This window comes from Lampetra planeri, chromosome 81 (genome assembly GCF_965212315.1).
Source record: "Lampetra planeri chromosome 81, kcLamPlan1.2.h2, whole genome shotgun sequence".
NCBI classification, from domain to species: domain Eukaryota; kingdom Metazoa; phylum Chordata; class Hyperoartia; order Petromyzontiformes; family Petromyzontidae; genus Lampetra; species Lampetra planeri.
In genome coordinates this window covers 1079985-1104994 of record NC_136185.1, presented here as the reverse complement: position 1 = coordinate 1104994, position 25010 = coordinate 1079985, and the positions used below count along the sequence as shown (strand labels likewise).

Below are 25010 nucleotides of genomic sequence, written 5' to 3'. Positions count from 1 at the left end.
CGAGTGAGTGGGTGGGTGAGTGAGTGGGTGAGTGAGTGGGTGAGTGAGTGGGTGTGTGAATGATTGGGTGAGTGGGTGAGTGAGTGAGTGGGTGAGTGAGTGGGTGAGTGAGTGGGTGAGTGAGTGGTGAGTGAGTGGGTGGGTGAGTGGGTGATTGGGCGAGTGAGTGGGTGGGTGAGTGAGTGAGTGAGTGGGTGAGTGAGTGGGTGAGTGAGTGGGTGAGTGAGTGGGTGTGTGAATGATTGGGTGAGTGGGTGAGTGAGTGAGTGGGTGAGTGAGTGGGTGAGTGAGTGGGTGAGTGAGTGGTGAGTGAGTGGGTGGGTGAGTGGGTGATTGGGCGAGTGAGTGGGTGGGTGAGTGAATGAGTGGGTGAGTGAGTGGGTGAGTGAGTGGGTGAGTGAGTGGGTGAGTGATTGGGTGGGTGAGTGAGTGATTGGGTGAGTGGGTGGGTGAGTGAGCGGGTGAATTAGTGGGTGTGTGTGAATGATTGGGTGAGTGGGTGAGTGAGTGGGTGAGTGAGTGGATGGGTGAGTGGGTGAGTGAGTGGTGAGTGAGTGAGTGGGTGAGTGAGTGGGTGGGTGAGTGATTGGGTGAGTGGGTGGGTGAGTGGGTGATTGGGCGAGTGGGTAAGTGAGTGGGTGAGTGAGTGGGTGGGTGAGTGAGTGAGTGAGTGATTGGGCGAGTGGGTGGGTGAGTGAGCGAGTGAATTAGTGGGTGTGTGTGAATGATTGGGTGAGTGAGTGAGTGGGTGAGTGAGTGGGTGGGTGAGTGGGTGAGTGGTGAGTGAGTGAGTGGGTGAGTGAGTGGGTGGGTGAGTGATTGGGTGAGTGGGTGGGTGAGTGGTGATTGGGCGAGTGGGTAAGTGAGTGAGTGGGTAAGTGGGTGAGTGGGTGAGTGCGTGGGTGAGTGAGTGGGTGAGTGGGTAAGTGAGTGAGTGGGTGAGTGCGTGGGTGAGTGAGTGAGTGGGTGAGTGAGTGCGTGGGTGAGTGGGTGAGTGCGTGGGTGAGTGAGTGGGTGGGTGAGTGAGTGGGTGATTGGGCCGAGTGGGTGGGTGAGTGAGCGGGTGAGTTAGTGAGTGGGTGGTGAGTGATTGGGTGGGTGAGTGGGTGGGTGAGTGAGTGGGTGAGTGAGTGTGAATGATTGGGTGAGTTAGTGAGTGGGTGAATGAGTGAGTGGTGAGTGAGTGGGTGGTGAGTGGGTGGGTGAGTGAGTGGGTGAGTGAGTGGGTGGGTGAGTGAGCGGGTGAGTGGGTGAGTGGTGGGTGAGGTGAGTGGGAGGGTGAGTGAGTGACTGAGTGATTAGTGGGTGAGTGGGTGAATGAGTGAGTGGGTGATGAGTGAGTGGGTGATGAGTGAGTGGATGGGTGATGAGTGAGCGATGAGTGTGTGAGTGAGTGTGTGAGTGATTCCAAACATCACAATTGCTTCAATTATTTAATTCAAACAATGGCAAACTAAATCAGCAACATCAAAACCTTGGTAACATCAGCAAATATCAATACTCACAACTACCACCACCATCATCACCATCACCGTGATCACAACTCCTTCCATATGACTGCTTTTCATTGGCAAATTGAACTACCAGGCGAGGTAGTCAACATCTCCCTGTGTCTAGGATTGAACCCACGACCTCCTGTAGACCAGGCGAGGTAGTCAACATCTCCCAGTGTCTTAGATTGAACCCACGACCTCCTGTAGACCAGGCGAGGTAGTCAACATCTCCCTGTGTCTAGGATAGAACCCACGACCTCCTGTAGACCAGGCGAGGTAGTCAACATCTCCCAGTGTCTAGGATTGAACCCACGACCTCCTGTAGACCAGGCGAGGTAGTCAACATCTCCCAGTGTCTTAGATTGAACCCACGACCTCCTGTAGACCAGGCGAGGTAGTCAACATCTCCCAGTGTCTGAGATTGAACCCACGACCTCCTGTAGCCCAGGCGAGGTGGTCAACATCTCCCAGGGTCTGAGATTGAACCCACGACCTCCTGTGTACCAGGCCAGGTAGTCAACATCTCCCAGGGTCTGAGATGGAACCCACGACCTCCTGTAGACCAGGCGAGGTAGTCAACATCTCCCAGGGTCTGAGATTGAACCCACGACCTCCTGTAGACCAGGCGAGGTAGTCAACATCTCCCAGTGTCTGAGATTGAACCCACGACCTCCTGTAGACCAGGCGAGGTAGTCAACATCTCCCAGTGTCTGAGATGGAACCCACGACCTCCTGTAGACCAGGCGAGGTAGTCAACATCTCCCAGTGTCTGAGATTGAACCCACGACCTCCTGTAGACCAGGCGAGGTAGTCAACATCTCCCAGTGTCTGAAATTGAACCCACGACCTCCTGTAGACCAGGCGAGGTAGTCAACATCTCCCAGTGTCTGAGATTGAACCCACGACCTCCTGTAGACCAGGCGAGGTAGTCAACATCTCCCAGTGTCTGAGATTGAACCCACGACCTCCTGTAGCCCAGGCGAGGTGGTCAACATCTCCCAGTGTCTGAGATTGAACCCACGACCTCCTGTAGCCCAGGCGAGGTGGTCAACATCTCTCAGCGTCTGATATTGAACCCACGACCTCCTGTAGACCAGGCGAGGTAGTCAACATCTCTCAGTGTCTGATATTGAACCCACGACCTCCTGTAGACCAGGCGAGGTAGTCAACATCTCCCAGTGTCTTAGATTGAACCCACGACCTCCTGTAGACCAGGCGAGGTAGTCAACATCTCCCAGTGTCTTAGATTGAACCCACGACCTCCTGTAGACCAGGCGAGGTGGTCAACATCTCACCACCAATTATAAATTGTCACAGCACAGACAAAGCTACCCCAGGTAGCCTCTAGCAGGGCTGTAGGGGCATGTGCTGTTACACACACACAAAGCTGCCCCAGGTAGCCTCTAGCAGGGCTGTAGGGGCAAGTGCTGTTACACACAGACAAAGCCCCCCCAGGTAGCCTCTAGCAGGGCTGTAGGGGCAAGTGCTGTTACACACAGACAAAGCTCCCCCAGGTAGCCACTAGCAGGGCTGTAGGGGCAAGTGCTGTCAGAAGCAGCGTCTATGAAGGCTACCGGCACTGTGGCTACACACACAGAGGGGGTGGGTGGCCAGCACCACCACCACAACCACCACCACCACCACCATCACCACCACCACCACCATCACCACCATCACCACCATCACCACCACCGCCATCACCATCACCACCACCGCCATCACCACCATCACCATCACCACCATCACCACCATCACCACCACCGCCACCACCATCACCATCACCACCACCACCGCCATCACCATCACCACCACCGCCATCACCACCACCACCATCACCACCATCACCACCATCACCACCACCGCCACCACCATCACCATCACCACCACCACCACCACCATCACCACCACCACCATCACCATCACCACCATCACCACCATCACCATCACCACCACCATCACCACCATCACCACCATCACCATCACCACCACCATCACCACCACCATCACCACCACCACCATCACCACCATCACCATCACCACCATCACCACCATCACCACCATCACCACCACCGCCACCACCACCACCATCGCCACCACCGCCATCACCATCATCACCATCAAATCTCTGATTAGCGGCAGAGATTAAATCATCGGTTAAATCGGCAAACAAATTCGTTACTACTGTCTTGATCAGTCCGTCTGTGTGTGTGTGTCTGTGTGTCTATGTCTGTGTGTCTATGTCTGTGTGTGTGTGTCTGTATGTGTCTGTGTGTCTGTGTGTCTGTGTGTGTCTGTGTGTGTGTGTCTGTGTGTCTGTGTGTGTGTGTGTGTGTCTGTGTGTCTGTGTGTGTCTGTGTGTGTCTGTGTGTCTACAGCTTGGCTTTGGGTAGAGTTGACACCAAACTCTGCAGCTTCATAGCAGCAGCCATGCTGCCAGCAATCTTCATCTTGCCCTGGAAGAAAGCCTGAAGGAGGAGAGACCCACAGAGACACAAAAACAACGCACCATAGACTCAGTACTGCCCCATAGACTCAACACTGCACCATAGACTCAACACTGCACCATAGACTCAACACTGCCCCATAGACTCAACACTGCACCATAGACTCAACACTGCACCATAGACTCAGCACTGCCCCATAGACTCAACACTGCACCATAGACTCAGTACTGCACCATAGACTCAACACTGCCCCATAGACTCAACACTGCACCATAGACTCAACACTGCACCATAGACTCAGCACTGCACCATAGACTCAACACTGCACCATAGACTCAGCACTGCACCATAGACTCAACACTGCACCATAGACTCAACACTGCACCATAGACTCAACACTGCACCATAGACTCAGCACTGCCCCATAGACTCAACACTGCACCATAGACTCAACACTGCACCATAGACTCAACACTGCACCATAGACTCAGCACTGCACCATAGACTCAACACTGCACCATAGACTCAGCACTGCACCATAGACTCAACACTGCACCATAGACTCAACACTGCACCATAGACTCAGCACTGCCCCATAGACTCAACACTGCACCATAGACTCAGCACTGCACCATAGACTCAACACTGCCCCATAGACTCAACACTGCACCATAGACTCAACACTGCACCATAGACTCAGCACTGCACCATAGACTCAACACTGCACCATAGACTCAACACTGCACCATAGACTCAGCACTGCCCCATAGACTCAACACTACACCATAGACTCAACACTGCACCATAGACTCAACACTGCACCATAGACTCAACACTGCACCATAGACTCAACACTGCCCCATAGACTCAACACTGCCCATAGACTCAACACTGCCCCATAGACTCAACACTGCCCATAGACTCAACACTGCCCCATAGACTCAACACTGCACCATAGACTCAACACTGCACCATAGACTCAACACTGCACCATAGACTCAACACTGCACCATAGACTCAACACTGCCCACAGACTCAACACTGCACCATAGACTCAACACTGCACCATAGACTCAACACTGCCCATAGACTCAGCACTGCACCAAAGACTCAACAATGCACCATAGACTCAACACTGCACCATAGACTCAACACTGCACCATAGACTCAACACTGCACCATAGACTCAACACTGCCCATAGACTCAACACTGCCCCATAGACTCAACACTGCCCCATAGACTCAACACTGCACCATAGACTCAACACTACCCATAGACTCAACACTGCACCATAGACTCAACACTGCACCATAGACTCAACACTGCACCATAGACTCAACACTGCCCATAGACTCAGCACTGTCCCATAGACTCAACACTGCCCCATAGACTCAACACTGCACCATAGACTCAACACTGCACCATAGACTCAACACTGCCCCATAGACTCAACACTGCCCCATAGACTCAACACTGCACCATAGACTCAGCACTGCCCCATAGACTCAACACTGCCCCATAGACTCAGCACTGCCCCATAGACTCAACACTGCCCCATAGACTCAACATTGCCCCATAGACTCAGCACTGCCCCATAGACTCAACACTGCCCCATAGACTCAACATTGCCCCATAGACTCAGCACTGCCCCATAGACTCAACACTGCCCCATAGACTCAACACTGCACCATAGACTCAACACTGCATCATAGACTCAACACTGCACCATAGACTCAACACTGCACCATAGACTCAACACTGCCACCCATAGACTCAACACTGCCCCATAGACTCAACACTGCACCATAGACTCAACATTGCACCATAGACTCAACACTGCCACCCATAGACTCAACACTGCACCATAGACTCAACACTGCCACCCATAGACTCAACACTGCACCATAGACTCAACACTGCACCATAGACTCAACACTGCACCATAGACTCAACACTGCCCCATAGACTCAGCACTGCACCATAGACTCAACACTGCACCATAGACTCAACACTGCACCATAGACTCAACACTGCCCCATAGACTCAACACTGCCCCATAGACTCAGCACTGCACCATAGACTCAGCACTGCCACCCATAGACTCAACACTGCCCCATAGACTCAACACTGCACCATAGACTCAGCACTGCACCATAGACTCAACACTGCACCATAGACTCAACACTGCACCATAGACTCAACACTGCACCATAGACTCAACACTGCACCATAGACTCAACACTGCACCATAGACTCAACACTGCACCATAGACTCAACACTGCCCCATAGACTCAACACTGCACCATAGACTCAACACTGCACCATAGACTCAACACTGCACCATAGACTCAACACTGCACCATAGACTCAACACTGCACCATAGACTCAACACTGCACCATAGACTCAGCACTGCACCATAGACTCAACACTGCCCCATAGACTCAACACTGCACCATAGACTCAACACTGCCCCATAGACTCAACACTGCACCATAGACTCAACACTGCACCATAGACTCAACACTGCACCATAGACTCAACACTGCCCCATAGACTCAACACTGCACCATAGACTCAACACTGCCCCATAGACTCAGCACTGCCCCATAGACTCAACACTGCACCATAGACTCAACACTGCACCATAGACTCAACACTGCACCATAGACTCAACACTGCCCCATAGACTCAGCACTGCACCATAGACTCAGCACTGCCACCCATAGACTCAACACTGCCCCATAGACTCAACACTGCACCATAGACTCAGCACTGCACCATAGACTCAACACTGCACCATAGACTCAACACTGCACCATAGACTCAACACTGCACCATAGACTCAACACTGCACCATAGACTCAACACTGCACCATAGACTCAACACTGCACCATAGACTCAACACTGCCCCATAGACTCAACACTGCACCATAGACTCAACACTGCACCATAGACTCAACACTGCACCATAGACTCAACACTGCACCATAGACTCAACACTGCACCATAGACTCAACACTGCACCATAGACTCAGCACTGCACCATAGACTCAACACTGCCCCATAGACTCAACACTGCACCATAGACTCAACACTGCCCCATAGACTCAACACTGCACCATAGACTCAACACTGCACCATAGACTCAACACTGCACCATAGACTCAACACTGCCCCATAGACTCAACACTGCACCATAGACTCAACACTGCCCCATAGACTCAGCACTGCCCCATAGACTCAACACTGCACCATAGACTCAACACTGCACCATAGACTCAACACTGCACCATAGACTCAACACTGCACCATAGACTCAGCACTGCACCATAGACTCAACACTGCCCCATAGACTCAACACTGCCCCATAGACTCAGCACTGCACCATAGACTCAACACTGCACCATAGACTCAACACTGCATCATAGACTCAACACTGCACCATAGACTCAGCACTGCACCATAGACTCAACACTGCACCATAGACTCAACACTGCACCATAGACTCAACACTGAGACCCATAGACTCAACACTGCCCCATAGACTCAACACTGCACCATAGACTCAACACTGCACCATAGACTCAACACTGCACCATAGACTCAACACTGCCCCATAGACTCAACACTGCCCCATAGACTCAACACTGCCCCATAGACTCAACACTGCCCCATAGACTCAACACTGCCCCATAGACTCAACACTGCCCCATAGACTCAACACTGCCCCATAGACTCAACACTGCCCCATAGACTCAACACTGCACCATAGACTCAACACTGCACCATAGACTCAACACTGCCCCATAGACTCAACACTGCCCCATAGACTCAACACTGCCCCATAGACTCAACACTGCCCCATAGACTCAACACTGCCCCATAGACTCAACACTGCACCATAGACTCAACACTGCCCCATAGACTCAACACTGCACCATAGACTCAACACTGCCCCATAGACTCAACACTGCACCATAGACTCAACACTGCATCATAGACTCAACACTGCACCATAGACTCAACACTGCCCCATAGACTCAACACTGCCCCATAGACTCAGCACTGCCCCATAGACTCAACACTTGCCCCATAGACTCAGCACTGCCCCATAGACTCAACACTGCCCCATAGACTCAACACTGCACCATAGACTCAACACTGCCACCATAGACTCAACACTGCATCATAGACTCAACACTGCCCCATAGACTCAACACTGCCCCATAGACTCAACACTGCACCATAGACTCAACACTGCCCCATAGACTCAACACTGCACCATAGACTCAACACTGCCCCATAGACTCAACACTGCCCATAGACTCAGCACTGCCCATAGACTCAACATTGCCCCATAGACTCAGCACTGCCCCATAGACTCAACACTGCCCCATAGACTCAACACTGCACCATAGACTCAACACTGCCACCCATAGACTCAACACTGCCCCATAGACTCAACACTGCACCATAGACTCAACACTGCACCATAGACTCAACACTGCACCATAGACTCAACACTGCATCATAGACTCAACACTGCCCCATAGACTCAACACTGCACCATAGACTCAACACTGCCCCATAGACTCAACACTGCACCATAGACTCAACACTGCCACCATAGACTCAACACTGCATCATAGACTCAACACTGCACCATAGACTCAACACTGCCCCATAGACTCAACACTGCACCATAGACTCAACACTGCCCCATAGACTCAACACTGCCCCATAGAACTCAAGCACTGCACCATAGACTCAGCACTGCACCATAGACTCAACACTGCACCATAGACTCACACTGCCCCATAGACTCAACACTGCACCATAGACTCAACACTGCACCATAGACTCAACACTGCACCATAGACTCAACACTGCACCATAGACTCAACACTGCCCCATAGACTCATCACTGCACCATAGACTCAACACTGCACCATAGACTCAACACTGCACCATAGACTCAACACTGCCCCATAGACTCAACACTGCCCCATAGACTCAGCACTGCACCATAGACTCAGCACTGCCACCCATAGACTCAACACTGCCCCATAGACTCACACTGCACCATAGACTCAGCACTGCACCATAGACTCAACACTGCACCATAGACTCAACACTGCACCATAGACTCAACACTGCACCATAGACTCAACACTGCACCATAGACTCAACACTGCCCCATAGACTCAACCACTGCACCATAGACTCAGCACTGCACCATAGACTCAACACTGCACCATAGACTCAACACTGCACCATAGACTCAAACACTGCACCATAGACTCAACACTGCACCATAGACTCAACACTGCACCATAGACTCAACACTGCCCCATAGACTCAACACTGCACCATAGACTCAACACTGCACCATAGACTCAACACTGCACCATAGACTCAACACTGCACCATAGACTCAACACTGCACCATAGACTCAACACTGCACCATAGACTCAGCACTGCACCATAGACTCAACACTGCCCCATAGACTCAACACTGCACCATAGACTCAACACTGCCCCATAGACTCAACACTGCACCATAGACTCAACACTGCACCATAGACTCAACACTGCACCATAGACTCAACACTGCCCCATAGACTCAACACTGCACCATAGACTCAACACTGCCCCATAGACTCAGCACTGCCCCATAGACTCAACAACTGCACCATAGACTCAACACTGCACCATAGACTCAACACTGCACCATAGACTCAACACTGCACCATAGACTCAGCACTGCACCATAGACTCAACACTGCCACCATAGACTCAACACTGCCCCATAGACTCAGCACTGCACCATAGACTCAACACTGCACCATAGACTCAGCACTGCACCATAGACTCAGCACTGCACCATAGACTCAACACTGCCCCATAGACTCAACACTGCCCACTCATAGACTCAACACTGCACCATAGACTCAGCACTGCACCATAGACTCAACACTGCACCATAGACTCAGCACTGCACCATAGACTCAGCACTGCACCATAGACTCAACACTGCCCCATAGACTCAACACTGCCCCATAGACTCAACACTGCACCATAGACTCAACACTGCACCATAGACTCAGCACTGCACCATAGACTCAACACTGCACCATAGACTCAGCACTGCACCATAGACTCAACACTGCACCATAGACTCAACACTGCCCATAGACTCAACACTGCCCCATAGACTCAACACTGCACCATAGACTCAACACTGCACCATAGACTCAGCACTGCACCATAGACTCAGCACTGCACCATAGACTCAACACTGCACCATAGACTCAACACTGCACCATAGACTCAGCACTGCACCATAGACTCAACACTGCACCATAGACTCAGCACTGCACCATAGACTCAACACTGCACCATAGACTCAACACTGCACCATAGACTCAGCACTGCACCATAGACTCAACACTGCACCATAGACTCAACACTGCCCATAGACTCAACACTGCACCATAGACTCAACACTGCACCATAGACTCAGCACTGCACCATAGACTCAACACTGCACCATAGACTCAGCACTGCACCATAGACTCAACACTGCACCATAGACTCAACACTGCCCATAGACTCAACACTGCCCCATAGACTCAACACTGCACCATAGACTCAACACTGCACCATAGACTCAGCACTGCACCATAGACTCAGCACTGCACCATAGACTCAACACTGCACCATAGACTCAACACTGCACCATAGACTCAGCACTGCACCATAGACTCAACACTGCACCATAGACTCAGCACTGCACCATAGACTCAACACTGCACCATAGACTCAATACTGCACCATAGACTCAGCACTGCACCATAGACTCAACACTGCACCATAGACTCAACACTGCCCATAGACTCAACACTGCACCATAGACTCAGCACTGCCCCATAGTTTTACGAGTTCAAGGTAAGTGGGTGGTGAGTTAGTGAATCTCACCGTCTGGGGGTTGAGTTTCCCGGACATCACGGAGACAAGATCGTCATCGGACACGGACAGAGACACATCTGCGGGCAGACCTGTAGACGGACAGAGACACACGAACCGTGTCTACGTGTGTGTGTGTGTCTGTGTGTGTGTGTGTCTGTGTGTGTGTCTGTGTGTCTGTGTGTGTCTGTGTGTGTGTGTCTGTGTGTGTGTGTCTTTGTGTGTGTGTCTGTATGTGTGTGTGTCTGTGTGTGTCTATGTGTGTGTCTGTGTGTGTGTGTTTATGTGTCTCTCTCTCCCCGTGTCTCTCTCTCCCCGTGTCTCTCTCCCCGTGTCTCCCCGTGTCTCTCTCCCCGTGTCTCTCCCTCCCCGTGTCTCTCTCCCCGTGTCTCTCTCCCCGTGTCTCTCTCTCCCCGTGTCTCTCTCCCCGTGTCTCTCTCCCCGTGTCTCTCTCTCCCCGTGTCTCTCTCCCCGTGTCTCTCTCCCTGTGTCTCTCTCTCCCCGTGTCTCTCTCTCCCCGTGTCTCTCTCCCCGTGTCTCTCTCTCCCCGTGTCTCTCTCTCCCCGTGTCTCTCTCCCCGTGTCTCTCCCCGTGTCTCTCTCTCCCCGTGTCTCTCTCCCCGTGTCTCTCTCTCCCCGTGTCTCTCTCTCCCCGTGTCTCTCTCCCCGTGTCTCTCTCTCCGCGTGTCTCTCTCCCCGTGTCTCTCTCCCCGTGTCTCTCTCTCCCCGTGTCTCTCTTTCCCCGTGTCTCTCTCCCCGTGTCTCTCTCCCCGTGTCTCTCTCCCCGTGTCTCTCTCCCTGTCTCTCTCTCCCCGTGTCTTTCTCCCCGTGTCTCTCTCTCCCCGTGTCTCTCTCCCCGTGTCTCTCTCCCCGTGTCTCTCCCCCCGTGTCTCTCTCCCCGTGTCTCTCTCCCCGTGTCTCTCTTCCCGTGTCTCTCTCCCCGTGTCTCTCTCTCCCCGTGTCTCTCTCTCCCCGTGTCTCTCTCCCCGTGTCTCTCTCCCCGTGTCTCTCTCCCGATGTCTTTCTCTCCCCGTGTCTCTCTCCCCGTGTCTCTCTCCCCGTGTCTCTCTCCCCGTGTCTCTCTCCCCGTGTCTCTCTCCCCGTGTCTCTCTCCCCGTGTCTCTCTCTCCCCGTGTCTCTCTCCCCGTGTCTCTCCCCGTCTCTCTCCCCGTGTCTCTCTCCCCGTGTCTCTCTCCCCGTGTCTCTCTCCCCGTGTCTCTCTCCCCGTGTCTCTCTCCCCGTGTCTCTCTCCCCGGGTCTCTCTCTCCCCGTGTCTCTCTTCCCGTGTCTCTCTCCCCGTGTCTCTCTCCCCGTGTCTCTCTCCCCGTGTCTCTCTCCCCGTGTCTCTCTCTCCCCGTGTCTCTCTCCACGTGTCTCTCTCCCCGTGTCTCTCTCCCCGTGTCTCTCTCCCCGCGTCTCTCTCCCCGCGTCTCTCTCCCCGCGTCTCTCTCCCCGCGTCTCTCTCCCCGCGTCTCTCTCCCCGTGTCTCTCTCCCCGTGTCTCTCTCCCCGTGTCTCTCTCCCCGTGTCTCTCTCCCCGTGTCTCTCTCCCCGTGTCTCTCTCTCCCCGTGTCTCTCTCTCACCGTGTCTCTCTCTCCTCGTGTCTCTCCCCCCGTGTCTCTCTCTCCCCGTGTCTCTCTCCCCGTGTCTCTCTCCCCGTGTCTCTCTCTCCCCGTGTCTCTCTCCCCGTGTCTCTCTCCCCGTGTCTCTCTCCCCGTGTCTCTCCCCGTGTCTCTCTCCCCGTGTCTCTCTCCCCGTGTCTCTCTCCCCGTGTCTCTCTCCCCGTGTCTCTCTCCCCGTGTCTCTCTCCCCGTGTCTCTCTCCCCGTGTCTCTCTCCCCGTGTCTCTCTCCCCGTGTCTCTCTCCCCGTGTCTCTCTCCCCGTGTCTCTCTCTTCCCGTGTCTCTCTCCCCGTGTCTCTCTCCCCGTGTCTCTCTCCCCGTGTCTCTCTCCCCGTGTCTCTCTCTTCCCGTGTCTCTCTCCCCGTGTCTCTCTCTCCCCGTGTCTCTCTCCCCGTGTCTCTCTCCCCGTGTCTCTCCGTGTCTCTCTCCCCGTGTCTCTCTCCCCGTGTCTCTCTCCCCGTGTCTCTCTCCCCGTGTCTCTCTCCCCGTGTCTCTCTCCCCGTGTCTCTCTCCCCGTGTCTCTCTCCCCGTGTCTCTCTCCCCGTGTCTCTCTCCCCGTGTCTCTCTCTTCCCGTGTCTCTCTGCCCGTGTCTCTCCTCCCCGTGTCTCTCTCCCCGTGTCTCTCTCCCCGTGTCTCTCTCCCCGTGTCTCTCTCCCCGTGTCTCTCTCCCCGTGTCTCTCTCCCCGTGTCTCTCTCCCCGTGTCTCTCTCCCCGTGTCTCTCTCCCCGTGTCTCTCTCTCCCCGTGTCTCTCTCCCCGTGTCTCTCTCCCCGTGTCTCTCTCCCCGTGTCTCTCTCCCCGTGTCTCTCTCTTCCCGTGTCTCTCTCCCCGTGTCTCTCTCTCCCCGTGTCTCTCTCCCCGTGTCTCTCTCCCCGTGTCTCTCTCCCCGTGTCTCTCTCCCCGTGTCTCTCTCCCCGTGTCTCTCTCCCCGTGTCTCTCTCCCCGTGTCTCTCTCCCCGTGTCTCTCTCCCCGTGTCTCTCTCTCCCCGTGTCTCTCTCCCCGTGTCTCTCTCTCCCCGTGTCTCTCTCCACGTGTCTCTCTCCCCGTGTCTCTCTCCCCGTGTCTCTCTCCCCGCGTCTCTCTCCCCGCGTCTCTCTCCCCGCGTCTCTCTCCCCGCGTCTCTCTCCCCGCGTCTCTCTCCCCGTGTCTCTCTCCCCGTGTCTCTCTCCCCGTGTCTCTCTCCCCGTGTCTCTCTCCCCGTGTCTCTCTCCCCGTGTCTCTCTCTCCCCGTGTCTCTCTCTCACCGTGTCTCTCTCTCCTCGTGTCTCTCCCCCCGTGTCTCTCTCTCCCCGTGTCTCTCTCCCCGTGTCTCTCTCCCCGTGTCTCTCTCTCCCCGTGTCTCTCTCCCCGTGTCTCTCTCCCCGTGTCTCTCTCCCCGTGTCTCTCTCCCCGTGTCTCTCCCCGTGTCTCTCTCCCCGTGTCTCTCTCCCCGTGTCTCTCTCCCCGTGTCTCTCTCCCCGTGTCTCTCTCCCCGTGTCTCTCTCCCCGTGTCTCTCTCCCCGTGTCTCTCTCCCCGTGTCTCTCTCCCCGTGTCTCTCTCCCCGTGTCTCTCTCCCCGTGTCTCTCTCCCCGTGTCTCTCTCTTCCCGTGTCTCTCTCCCCGTGTCTCTCTCCCCGTGTCTCTCTCCCCGTGTCTCTCTCCCCGTGTCTCTCTCTTCCCGTGTCTCTCTCCCCGTGTCTCTCTCTCCCCGTGTCTCTCTCCCCGTGTCTCTCTCCCCGTGTCTCTCTCCCCGTGTCTCTCTCCCCGTGTCTCTCTCCCCGTGTCTCTCTCCCCGTGTCTCTCTCCCCGTGTCTCTCTCCCCGTGTCTCTCTCCCCGTGTCTCTCTCCCCGTGTCTCTCTCCCCGTGTCTCTCTCCCCGTGTCTCTCTCTTCCCGTGTCTCTCTGCCCGTGTCTCTCTCCCCGTGTCTCTCTCCCCGTGTCTCTCTCCCCGTGTCTCTCTCCCCGTGTCTCTCTCCCCGTGTCTCTCTCCCCGTGTCTCTCTCCCCGTGTCTCTCTCCCCGTGTCTCTCTCCCCGTGTCTCTCTCCCCGTGTCTCTCTCTCCCCGTGTCTCTCTCCCCGTGTCTCTCTCCCCGTGTCTCTCTCCCCGTGTCTCTCTCCCCGTGTCTCTCTCTTCCCGTGTCTCTCTCCCCGTGTCTCTCTCTCCCCGTGTCTCTCTCCCCGTGTCTCTCTCCCCGTGTCTCTCTCCCCGTGTCTCTCTCCCCGTGTCTCTCTCCCCGTGTCTCTCTCCCCGTGTCTCTCTCCCCGTGTCTCTCTCCCCGTGTCTCTCTCCCCGTGTCTCTCTCCCCGTGTCTCTCTCCCCGTGTCTCTCTCTTCCCGTGTCTCTCTGCCCGTGTCTCTCTCCCCGTGTCTCTCTCCCCGTGTCTCTCTCCCCGTGTCTCTCTCCCCGTGTCTCTCTCCCCGTGTCTCTCTCTCCCCGTGTCTCTCTCCCCGTGTCTCTCTCTCCCCGTGTCTCTCTCCCCGTGTCTCTCTCCCCGTGTGTCTCTCTACCGCTTGCGTAGTTGACACTTCCTTTCCCGGTTTTCACATCGACTGTCCAAACCCCGATTTCATCTCCCGTGCCACCACGGACGCGGAACTCAAAGACGGAGGACATCTTCTGTACCAGGGTCTCTCCCTCCTGAGACACACGGAGACACAGAGAGACACACGGAGACTCAGAGAGACACAGAGACACACAGAGACACACGGAGACACAGAGAGGCACAGAGACACACGGAGACACAGAGACACAGAGACACACAGAGACTCAGAGAGACACAGAGAGACACAGAGAGACACAGAGACTCAGAGAGACACACAGCGACTCACAGAGAGACACAGAGACACAGAGACACACAGAGACTCAGAGAGACACACAGAGATACACAGAGACTCACAGAGACACACACAGAGAGACACACAGAGACACACAGAGACTCACACAGAGAGACACACAGAGACACACAGAGACTCACAGAGACACACAGAGACACGCAGAGACTCACAGAGACACACAGAGACACACAGAGACTCACAGAGACACGCAGAGACTCACAGAGACACACAGAGACCCACAGAGACTCACAGAGACACACAGAGACACACAGAGACTCACAGAGACACGCAGAGACTCACAGAGACTCACAGAGACACACAGAGACACACAGAGACACACAGAGACACACAGAGACACGCAGAGACTCACAGAGACACACAGAGACCCACAGAGACTCACAGAGACACACAGAGACACACAGAGACTCACAGAGACAAAGAGACACACAGAGACTCACAGAGACACACAGAGACTCACAGAGAGACACAGAGACACACAGAGACACACAGAGACACACAGAGACACACAGAGACACACAGAGACTCACAGAGAGACACAGAGACACACACAGAGAGACCCACAGAGACTCACAGAGAGACACAGAGACACACAGAGACACACAGAGACTCACAGAGACACACAGAGACACACAGAGACACACAGAGACTCACAGAGACACACAGAGACACACAGAGACTCACAGAGACACACAGAGACACACAAAGACTCACAGAGACTCACAGAGACACGCAGAGACACACAGAGACTCACAGAGAGACACAGAGACTCACAGAGACACACAGAGACACACAGAGACACACAGAGACTCACAGAGACACACAGAGACTCACAGAGACTCACAGAGACACACAGAGACTCACAGAGAGACACAGAGACACACAGAGACACACAGAGACTCACAGAGACACACACAGAGAGACACACAGAGACACACAGAGACTCACAGAGACAGAGAGACACACAGAGACTCACAGAGACACACAGAGACTCACAGAGACACACAGAGACAGAGAGACACACAGAGACACAGAGACACACAGAGACACACAGAGACACACAGAGACACACAGAGAGACACACAGAGACACACAGAGACACACAGAGACACAGAGACTCAGAGAGACACACAGAGACTCACAGAGACACACAGAGACAGAGAGACACACAGAGACACAGAGACACACAGAGACACACAGAGACACACAGAGACACACAGAGAGACACACAGAGACACAGAGACTCAGAGAGACACACAGAGACTCACAGAGACACACAGAGACACAGAGACTCAGAGAGACACACAGAGACTCACAGAGACACACAGAGACACACAGAGACACAGAGAGACACACAGAGACTCAGAGAGACACACAGAGACTCACAGAGACACACAGAGACACACAGAGACACACACACACACAGAGACACACAGAGACACACAGAGACACACAGAGACACAGAGAGACACAGAGACTCACAGAGACACACAGAGACACACAGAGACACACAGAGACACAGAGAGACACAGAGACTCACAGAGACAGAGAGAGACACACAGAGAGACACAGAGACTCACAGAGACACACAGAGACACAGAGACACACAGAGACACACAGAGACACAGAGACACACAGAGACACACAGAGACACACAGAGACACAGAGAGACACAGAGACTCACAGAGACAGAGAGAGACACACAGAGACACACAGAGACACAGAGACTCACAGAGACACACAGAGACACACAGAGACAGAGAGAGACACACAGAGACACACAGAGACTCACATAGACACACAGAGACACACAGAGACACACAGAGACTCACAGAGACACAGAGAGACACACAGAGACACACAGAGACAGAGAGACACACAGAGACACAGAGACACACAGAGACACACAGAGACACACAGAGACACACAGAGAGACACACAGAGACACAGAGACTCAGAGAGACACACAGAGACTCACAGAGACACACAGAGACACAGAGACTCAGAGAGACACACAGAGACTCACAGAGACACACAGAGACACACAGAGACACAGAGAGACACACAGAGACTCAGAGAGACACACAGAGACTCACAGAGACACACAGAGACACACAGAGACACACACACACACAGAGACACACAGAGACACACAGAGACACACAGAGACACAGAGAGACACAGAGACTCACAGAGACACACAGAGACACACAGAGACACACAGAGACACACAGAGACACAGAGAGACACAGAGACTCACAGAGACAGAGAGAGACACACAGAGAGACACAGAGACTCACAGAGACACACAGAGACACAGAGACACACAGAGACACACAGAGACACAGAGACACACAGAGACACACAGAGACACACAGAGACACAGAGAGACACAGAGACTCACAGAGACAGAGAGAGACACACAGAGACACACAGAGACACAGAGACTCACAGAGACACACAGAGACACACAGAGACAGAGAGAGACACACAGAGACACACAGAGACTCACATAGACACACAGAGACACACAGAGACACACAGAGACTCACAGAGACACAGAGAGACACACAGAGACACACAGAGACACACAGAGACACAGAGACACACACAGAGACACACACAGAGACACACACACAGACATAGAGACACACACAGAGACACACACAGAGACACACACAGAGACACACACAGACAGACACACACACACAGACAGACACACACAGACACACACACAGACACACACAGAGACACACACAGACACACACAGACACACACACAGACACACACACACACATAGACACACACAGACACACACACACATACACACACACAGACACACACACACAGACACACACACACACATACAGACACACACAGAGACACACACAGACACACACAGAGACACACACAGACACACACAGAGACACACACACAGACACACACACACACATACAGACACACACACAGACACACACACACACACAGACACACACACACACATACAGACACACACACACACATACAGACACACACACAGACACACACACACAGACACAGACACACACACACACATACAGACACACACACAGACACACACACACAGACACACACACACACACAGACACACACACACACACACACAGAGACACACACAGAGACACACACACACACACAGACACACACACACACACAGAGACACACACACAGACACACACACACAGAGACACACAGACAGACACACACAGACACACACACAGACACACAGACACACACAGAGACACACACACACAGACACACACACAGACACACACACAGAGACACACACAGACACACAGACACACACACAGACACACACAGAGACACACACAGAGACACACACAGAGACACACACAGACACACAGACACACACAGAGACACACACAGAGACACACACAGACACACACAGAGACACACACAGACAGACACACACACACAGACAGACACACACAGACAGACACACAGACACACACAGACACACACACAGAGACACACAGACAGACACACACAGACACACACACACACACACACAGACACACACACAGACACACACACAGAGACACACAGACAGACACACACAGACACACACAGACACACACACAGACACACACACAGACACACACACAGACACACACAGACAGACACACACAGACACACACAGACACACACACAGACACACACACAGACACACACACAGAGACACACAGACAGACACACACAGACACACACAGACACACACACAGACACACACACAGACACACACACAGACACACACAGACAGACAAACCAGCTCCAGTCTCTTGGCGATGTCTCTGAAGACGGCGGCTGATTTGAAGTTGTCCTCCTCGGGAATCGAAGATCCAGAGACAGACACCACCACAGGGAGACGCCTACACAGACACACACACATAGACACATAGTCACCCACACACACACAGAGACACACACACAGACACCATCACAGGGACACGCCTACACAGACACACACACATAGACACATAGTCACACACACACACAGAGACACACACACAGACACCATCACAGGGACACGCCTACACAGACACACACACATAGACACATAGTCTCACACACACACACAGAGACACACACACAGACACCATCACAGGGACACGCCTACACAGACACACACACATAGACACATAGTCACACACACACACACAGAGACACACACACAGACACCATCACAGGGACACGCCTACACAGACACACACACATAGACACATAGTCACACACACACACACAGAGACACACACACAGACACCATCACAGGGACACGCCTACACAGACACACACACATAGACACATAGTCACACACACACACACAGAGACACACACACAGACACCATCACAGGGACACGCCTACACAGACACACACACATAGACACATAGTCACACACACACACAGAGACACACACACAGACACCATCACAGGGACACGCCTACACAGACACACACACATAGACACATAGTCACCCACACACACACAGAGACACACACACAGACACCATCACAGGGACACGCCTACACAGACACACACACATAGACACATAGTCACCCACACACACACAGAGACACACACACAGACACCATCACAGGGACACGCCTACACAGACACACACACATAGACACATAGTCACACACACACACACACACACACAGACACCATCACAGGGACACGCCTACACAGACACACACACATAGACACATAGTCACACACACACACACAGAGACACACACACAGACACCATCACAGGGACACGCCTACACAGACACACACACATAGACACATAGTCACACACACACACACAGAGACACACACACAGACACCATCACAGGGACACGCCTACACAGACACACACACATAGACACATAGTCACACACACACACACAGAGACACACACACAGACACCATCACAGGGACACGCCTACACAGACACACACACATAGACACATAGTCACCCACACACACACAGAGACACACACACAGACACCATCACAGGGACACGCCTACACAGACACACACACATAGACACATAGTCACACACACACACAGAGACACACACACAGACACCATCACAGGGACACGCCTACACAGACACACACACATAGACACATAGTCACACACACACACACAGAGACACACACACAGACACCATCACAGGGACACGCCTACACAGACACACACACATAGACACATAGTCACACACACACACACAGAGACACACACACAGACACCATCACAGGGACACGCCTACACAGACACACACACATAGACACATAGTCACACACACACACACAGAGACACACACACAGACACCATCACAGGGACACGCCTACACAGACACACACACATAGACACATAGTCACACACACACACAGAGACACACACACAGACACCATCACAGGGACACGCCTACACAGACACACACACATAGACACATAGTCACACACACACACACAGAGACACACACACAGACACCATCACAGGGACACGCCTACACAGACACACACACATAGACACATAGTCACACACACACACACAGAGACACACACACAGACACCATCACAGGGACACGCCTACACAGACACACACACATAGACACATAGTCACACACACACACACAGAGACACACACACAGACACCATCACAGGGACACGCCTACACAGACACACACACATAGACACATAGTCACACACACACACACACACACACACAGACACCATCACAGGGACACGCCTACACAGACACACACACATAGACACATAGTCACACACACACACACAGAGACACACACACAGACACCATCACAGGGACACGCCTACACAGACACACACACATAGACACATAGTCACACACACACACACACACACACACAGACACCATCACAGGGACACGCCTACACAGACACACACACATAGACACATAGTCACACACACACACAGAGACACACACACAGACACCATCACAGGGACACGCCTACACAGACACACACACATAGACACATAGTCACACACACACACACAGAGACACACACACAGACACCATCACAGGGACACGCCTACACAGACACACACACATAGACACATAGTCACACACACACACACAGAGACACACACACAGACACCATCACAGGGACACGCCTACACAGACACACACACATAGACACATAGTCACACACACACACAGAGACACACACACAGACACCATCACAGGGACACGCCTACACAGACACACACACATAGACACATAGTCACACACACACACACAGAGACACACACACAGACACCATCACAGGGACACGCCTACACAGACACACACACATAGACACATAGTCACACACACACACAGAGACACACACACAGACACCATCACAGGGACACGCCTACACAGACACACACACATAGACACATAGTCACACACACACACACAGAGACACACACACAGACACCATCACAGGGACACGCCTACACAGACACACACACATAGACACATAGTCACACACACACACACAGAGACACACACACAGACACCATCACAGGGACACGCCTACACAGACACACACACATAGACACATAGTCACACACACACACAGAGACACACACACAGACACCATCACAGGGACACGCCTACACAGACACACACACATAGACACATAGTCACACACACACACAGAGACACACACACAGACACCATCACAGACACACGCCTACACAGACACACACACATAGACACATAGTCACACACACACACACAGAGACACACACACAGACACCATCACAGGGACACGCCTACACAGACACACACACATAGACACATAGTCACACACACACACACAGAAACACACACACAGACACCATCACAGGGACACGCCTACACAGACACACACACATAGACACATAGTCACACACACACAGAGACACACACACAGACACCATCACAGGGACACGCCTACACAGACACACACACATAGACACATAGTCACACACACACACACAGAGACACACACACAGACACCATCACAGGGACACGCCTACACAGACACACACACATAGACACATAGTCACACACACACACACAGAGACACACACACAGACACCATCACAGGGACACGCCTACACAGGCACACACACATAGACACATAGTCACACACACACACACAGAGACACACACACAGACACCATCACAGGGACACGCCTACACAGACACACACACATAGACACATAGTCACACACACACACACAGAGACACACACACACAGACACCATCACAGGGACACGCCTACACAGACACACACACATAGACACATAGTCACACACACACACACAGAGACACACACACAGACACCATCACAGGGACACGCCTACACAGACACACACACAGACACATAGTCACACACACAGAGACACACACACAGACACCATCACAGGGACACGCCTACACAGACACACACACAGACACATAGTCACACACACAGAGACACACACACAGACACCATCACAGGGACACGCCTACACAGACACACACACATAGACACATAGTCACACACACACACAGAGACACACACACAGACACCATCACAGGGACACGCCTACACAGACACACACACATAGACACATAGTCACACACACACACACAGAGACACACACACAGACACCATCACAGGGACACGCCTACACAGACACACACACATAGACACATAGTCACACACACACAGAGACACACACACAGACACCATCACAGGGACACGCCTACACAGACACACACACATAGACACATAGTCACACACACACACACAGAGACACACACACAGACACCATCACAGGGACACGCCTACACAGACACACACACATAGACACATAGTCACACACACACACACAGAGACACACACACAGACACCATCACAGGGACACGCCTACACAGACACACACACATAGACACATAGTCACACACACACACACACAGAGACACACACACAGACACCATCACAGGGACACGCCTACACAGACACACACACATAGACACATAGTCACACACACACACACAGAGACACACACACACAGACACCATCACAGGGACACGCCTACACAGACACACACACATAGACACATAGTCACACACACACACACAGAGACACACACACAGACACCATCACAGGGACACGCCTACACAGACACACACACAGACACATAGTCACACACACAGAGACACACACACAGACACCATCACAGGGACACGCCTACACAGACACACACACAGACACATAGTCACACACACAGAGACACACACACAGACACCATCACAGGGACACGCCTACACAGACACACACACATAGACACATAGTCACACACACACACAGAGACACACACACAGACACCATCACAGGGACACGCCTACACAGACACACACACATAGACACATAGTCACACACACACACAGAGACACACACACACAGACACCATCACAGGGACACGCCTACACAGACACACACACATAGACACATAGTCACACACACACACACAGAGACACACACACAGACACCATCACAGGGACACGCCTACACAGACACACACACATAGACACATACTCACACACACACACACAGAGACACACACACAGACACCATCACAGGGACACGCCTACACAGACACACACACATAGACACATAGTCACACACACACACACAGAGACACACACACAGACACCATCACAGGGACACGCCTACACAGACACACACACATAGACACATAGTCACACACACAGAGACACACACACAGACACCATCACAGGGACACGCCTACACAGACACACACACATAGACACATAGTCACACACACACACAGAGACACACACACAGACACCATCACAGGGACACGCCTACACAGACACACACACATAGACACATAGTCACACACACACACAGAGACACACACACAGACACCATCACAGGGACACGCCTACACAGACACACATCACATAGACACATAGTCACACACACACACACAGAGACACACACACAGACACCATCACAGGGACACGCCTACACAGACACACACACATAGACACATAGTCACACACACACACAGAGACACACACACAGACACCATCACAGGGACACGCCTACACAGACACACACACAGACACATAGACACATACACTTAGACACACAGACACACACACAGACACACACAGACACACACACACACACACAGACACACACACACAGTCACATAGACACACACACAGACACAGAGACACACACACACACAGTCACATAGAGACACACAGTCACATAGACACACATAGACACAGACACATAGACACACACGCAGACACACACACAGACACACACACACACAGACACACACACACAGATAGACACAGTGTACTAGTTAACTAGTTAGTGTACTAGTTAGTGTGCTAGTTAGTGTGCTAGTTAGTGTGCTAGTTAGTGTACTAGTTAGTGTACTAGTTAGTGTTATAGTTAGTGTGCTAGTTAGTGTACTAGTTAGTGTGCTAGTTAGTGTGCTAGTTAGTGTGCTAGTTAGTGTGCTAGTTAGTGTGCTAGTTAGTGTACTAGTTAGTGTACT

The 25010-nt window shown here is 52.8% G+C and overlaps 1 protein-coding gene across 1 annotated transcript; it reads right to left on the bottom strand.

Moving 5' to 3' along the window:
• Window positions 1-1419: 1419 nt before the first annotated feature.
• On the bottom strand, window positions 1420-19491 carry LOC144738338 (sterol carrier protein 2-like). The gene is made up of 4 exons (XM_078621385.1): window positions 19189-19491; window positions 15018-15147; window positions 10922-11001; window positions 1420-3958 (listed from the first exon to the last, which is right to left on the bottom strand). Exons 1-4 carry the CDS (start codon window positions 19309-19311, stop codon window positions 3863-3865), a joined length of 429 nt encoding a protein of 142 aa, XP_078477511.1. The 5' UTR covers window positions 19312-19491; the 3' UTR covers window positions 1420-3862.
• Window positions 19492-25010: the final 5519 nt, after the last annotated feature.

Bases quoted from the DNA above. Each gene is read 5' to 3' on its own strand.
- LOC144738338 (XM_078621385.1), bottom strand. From the start codon at position 19,311: ATGTGTGTGTGTCTGTGTAGGCGTCTCCCTGTGGTGGTGTCTGTCTCT. The intron at 15,148-19,188 runs GTTTGTCTGTCT...CGTGTGTCTCAG, and splicing joins TCGCCAAGAGACTGGAGCTG to GAGGGAGAGACCCTGGTACA. The intron at 3,959-10,921 runs GTGAGATTCACT...CTCCTCCTTCAG, and splicing joins GGAAACTCAACCCCCAGACG to GCTTTCTTCCAGGGCAAGAT.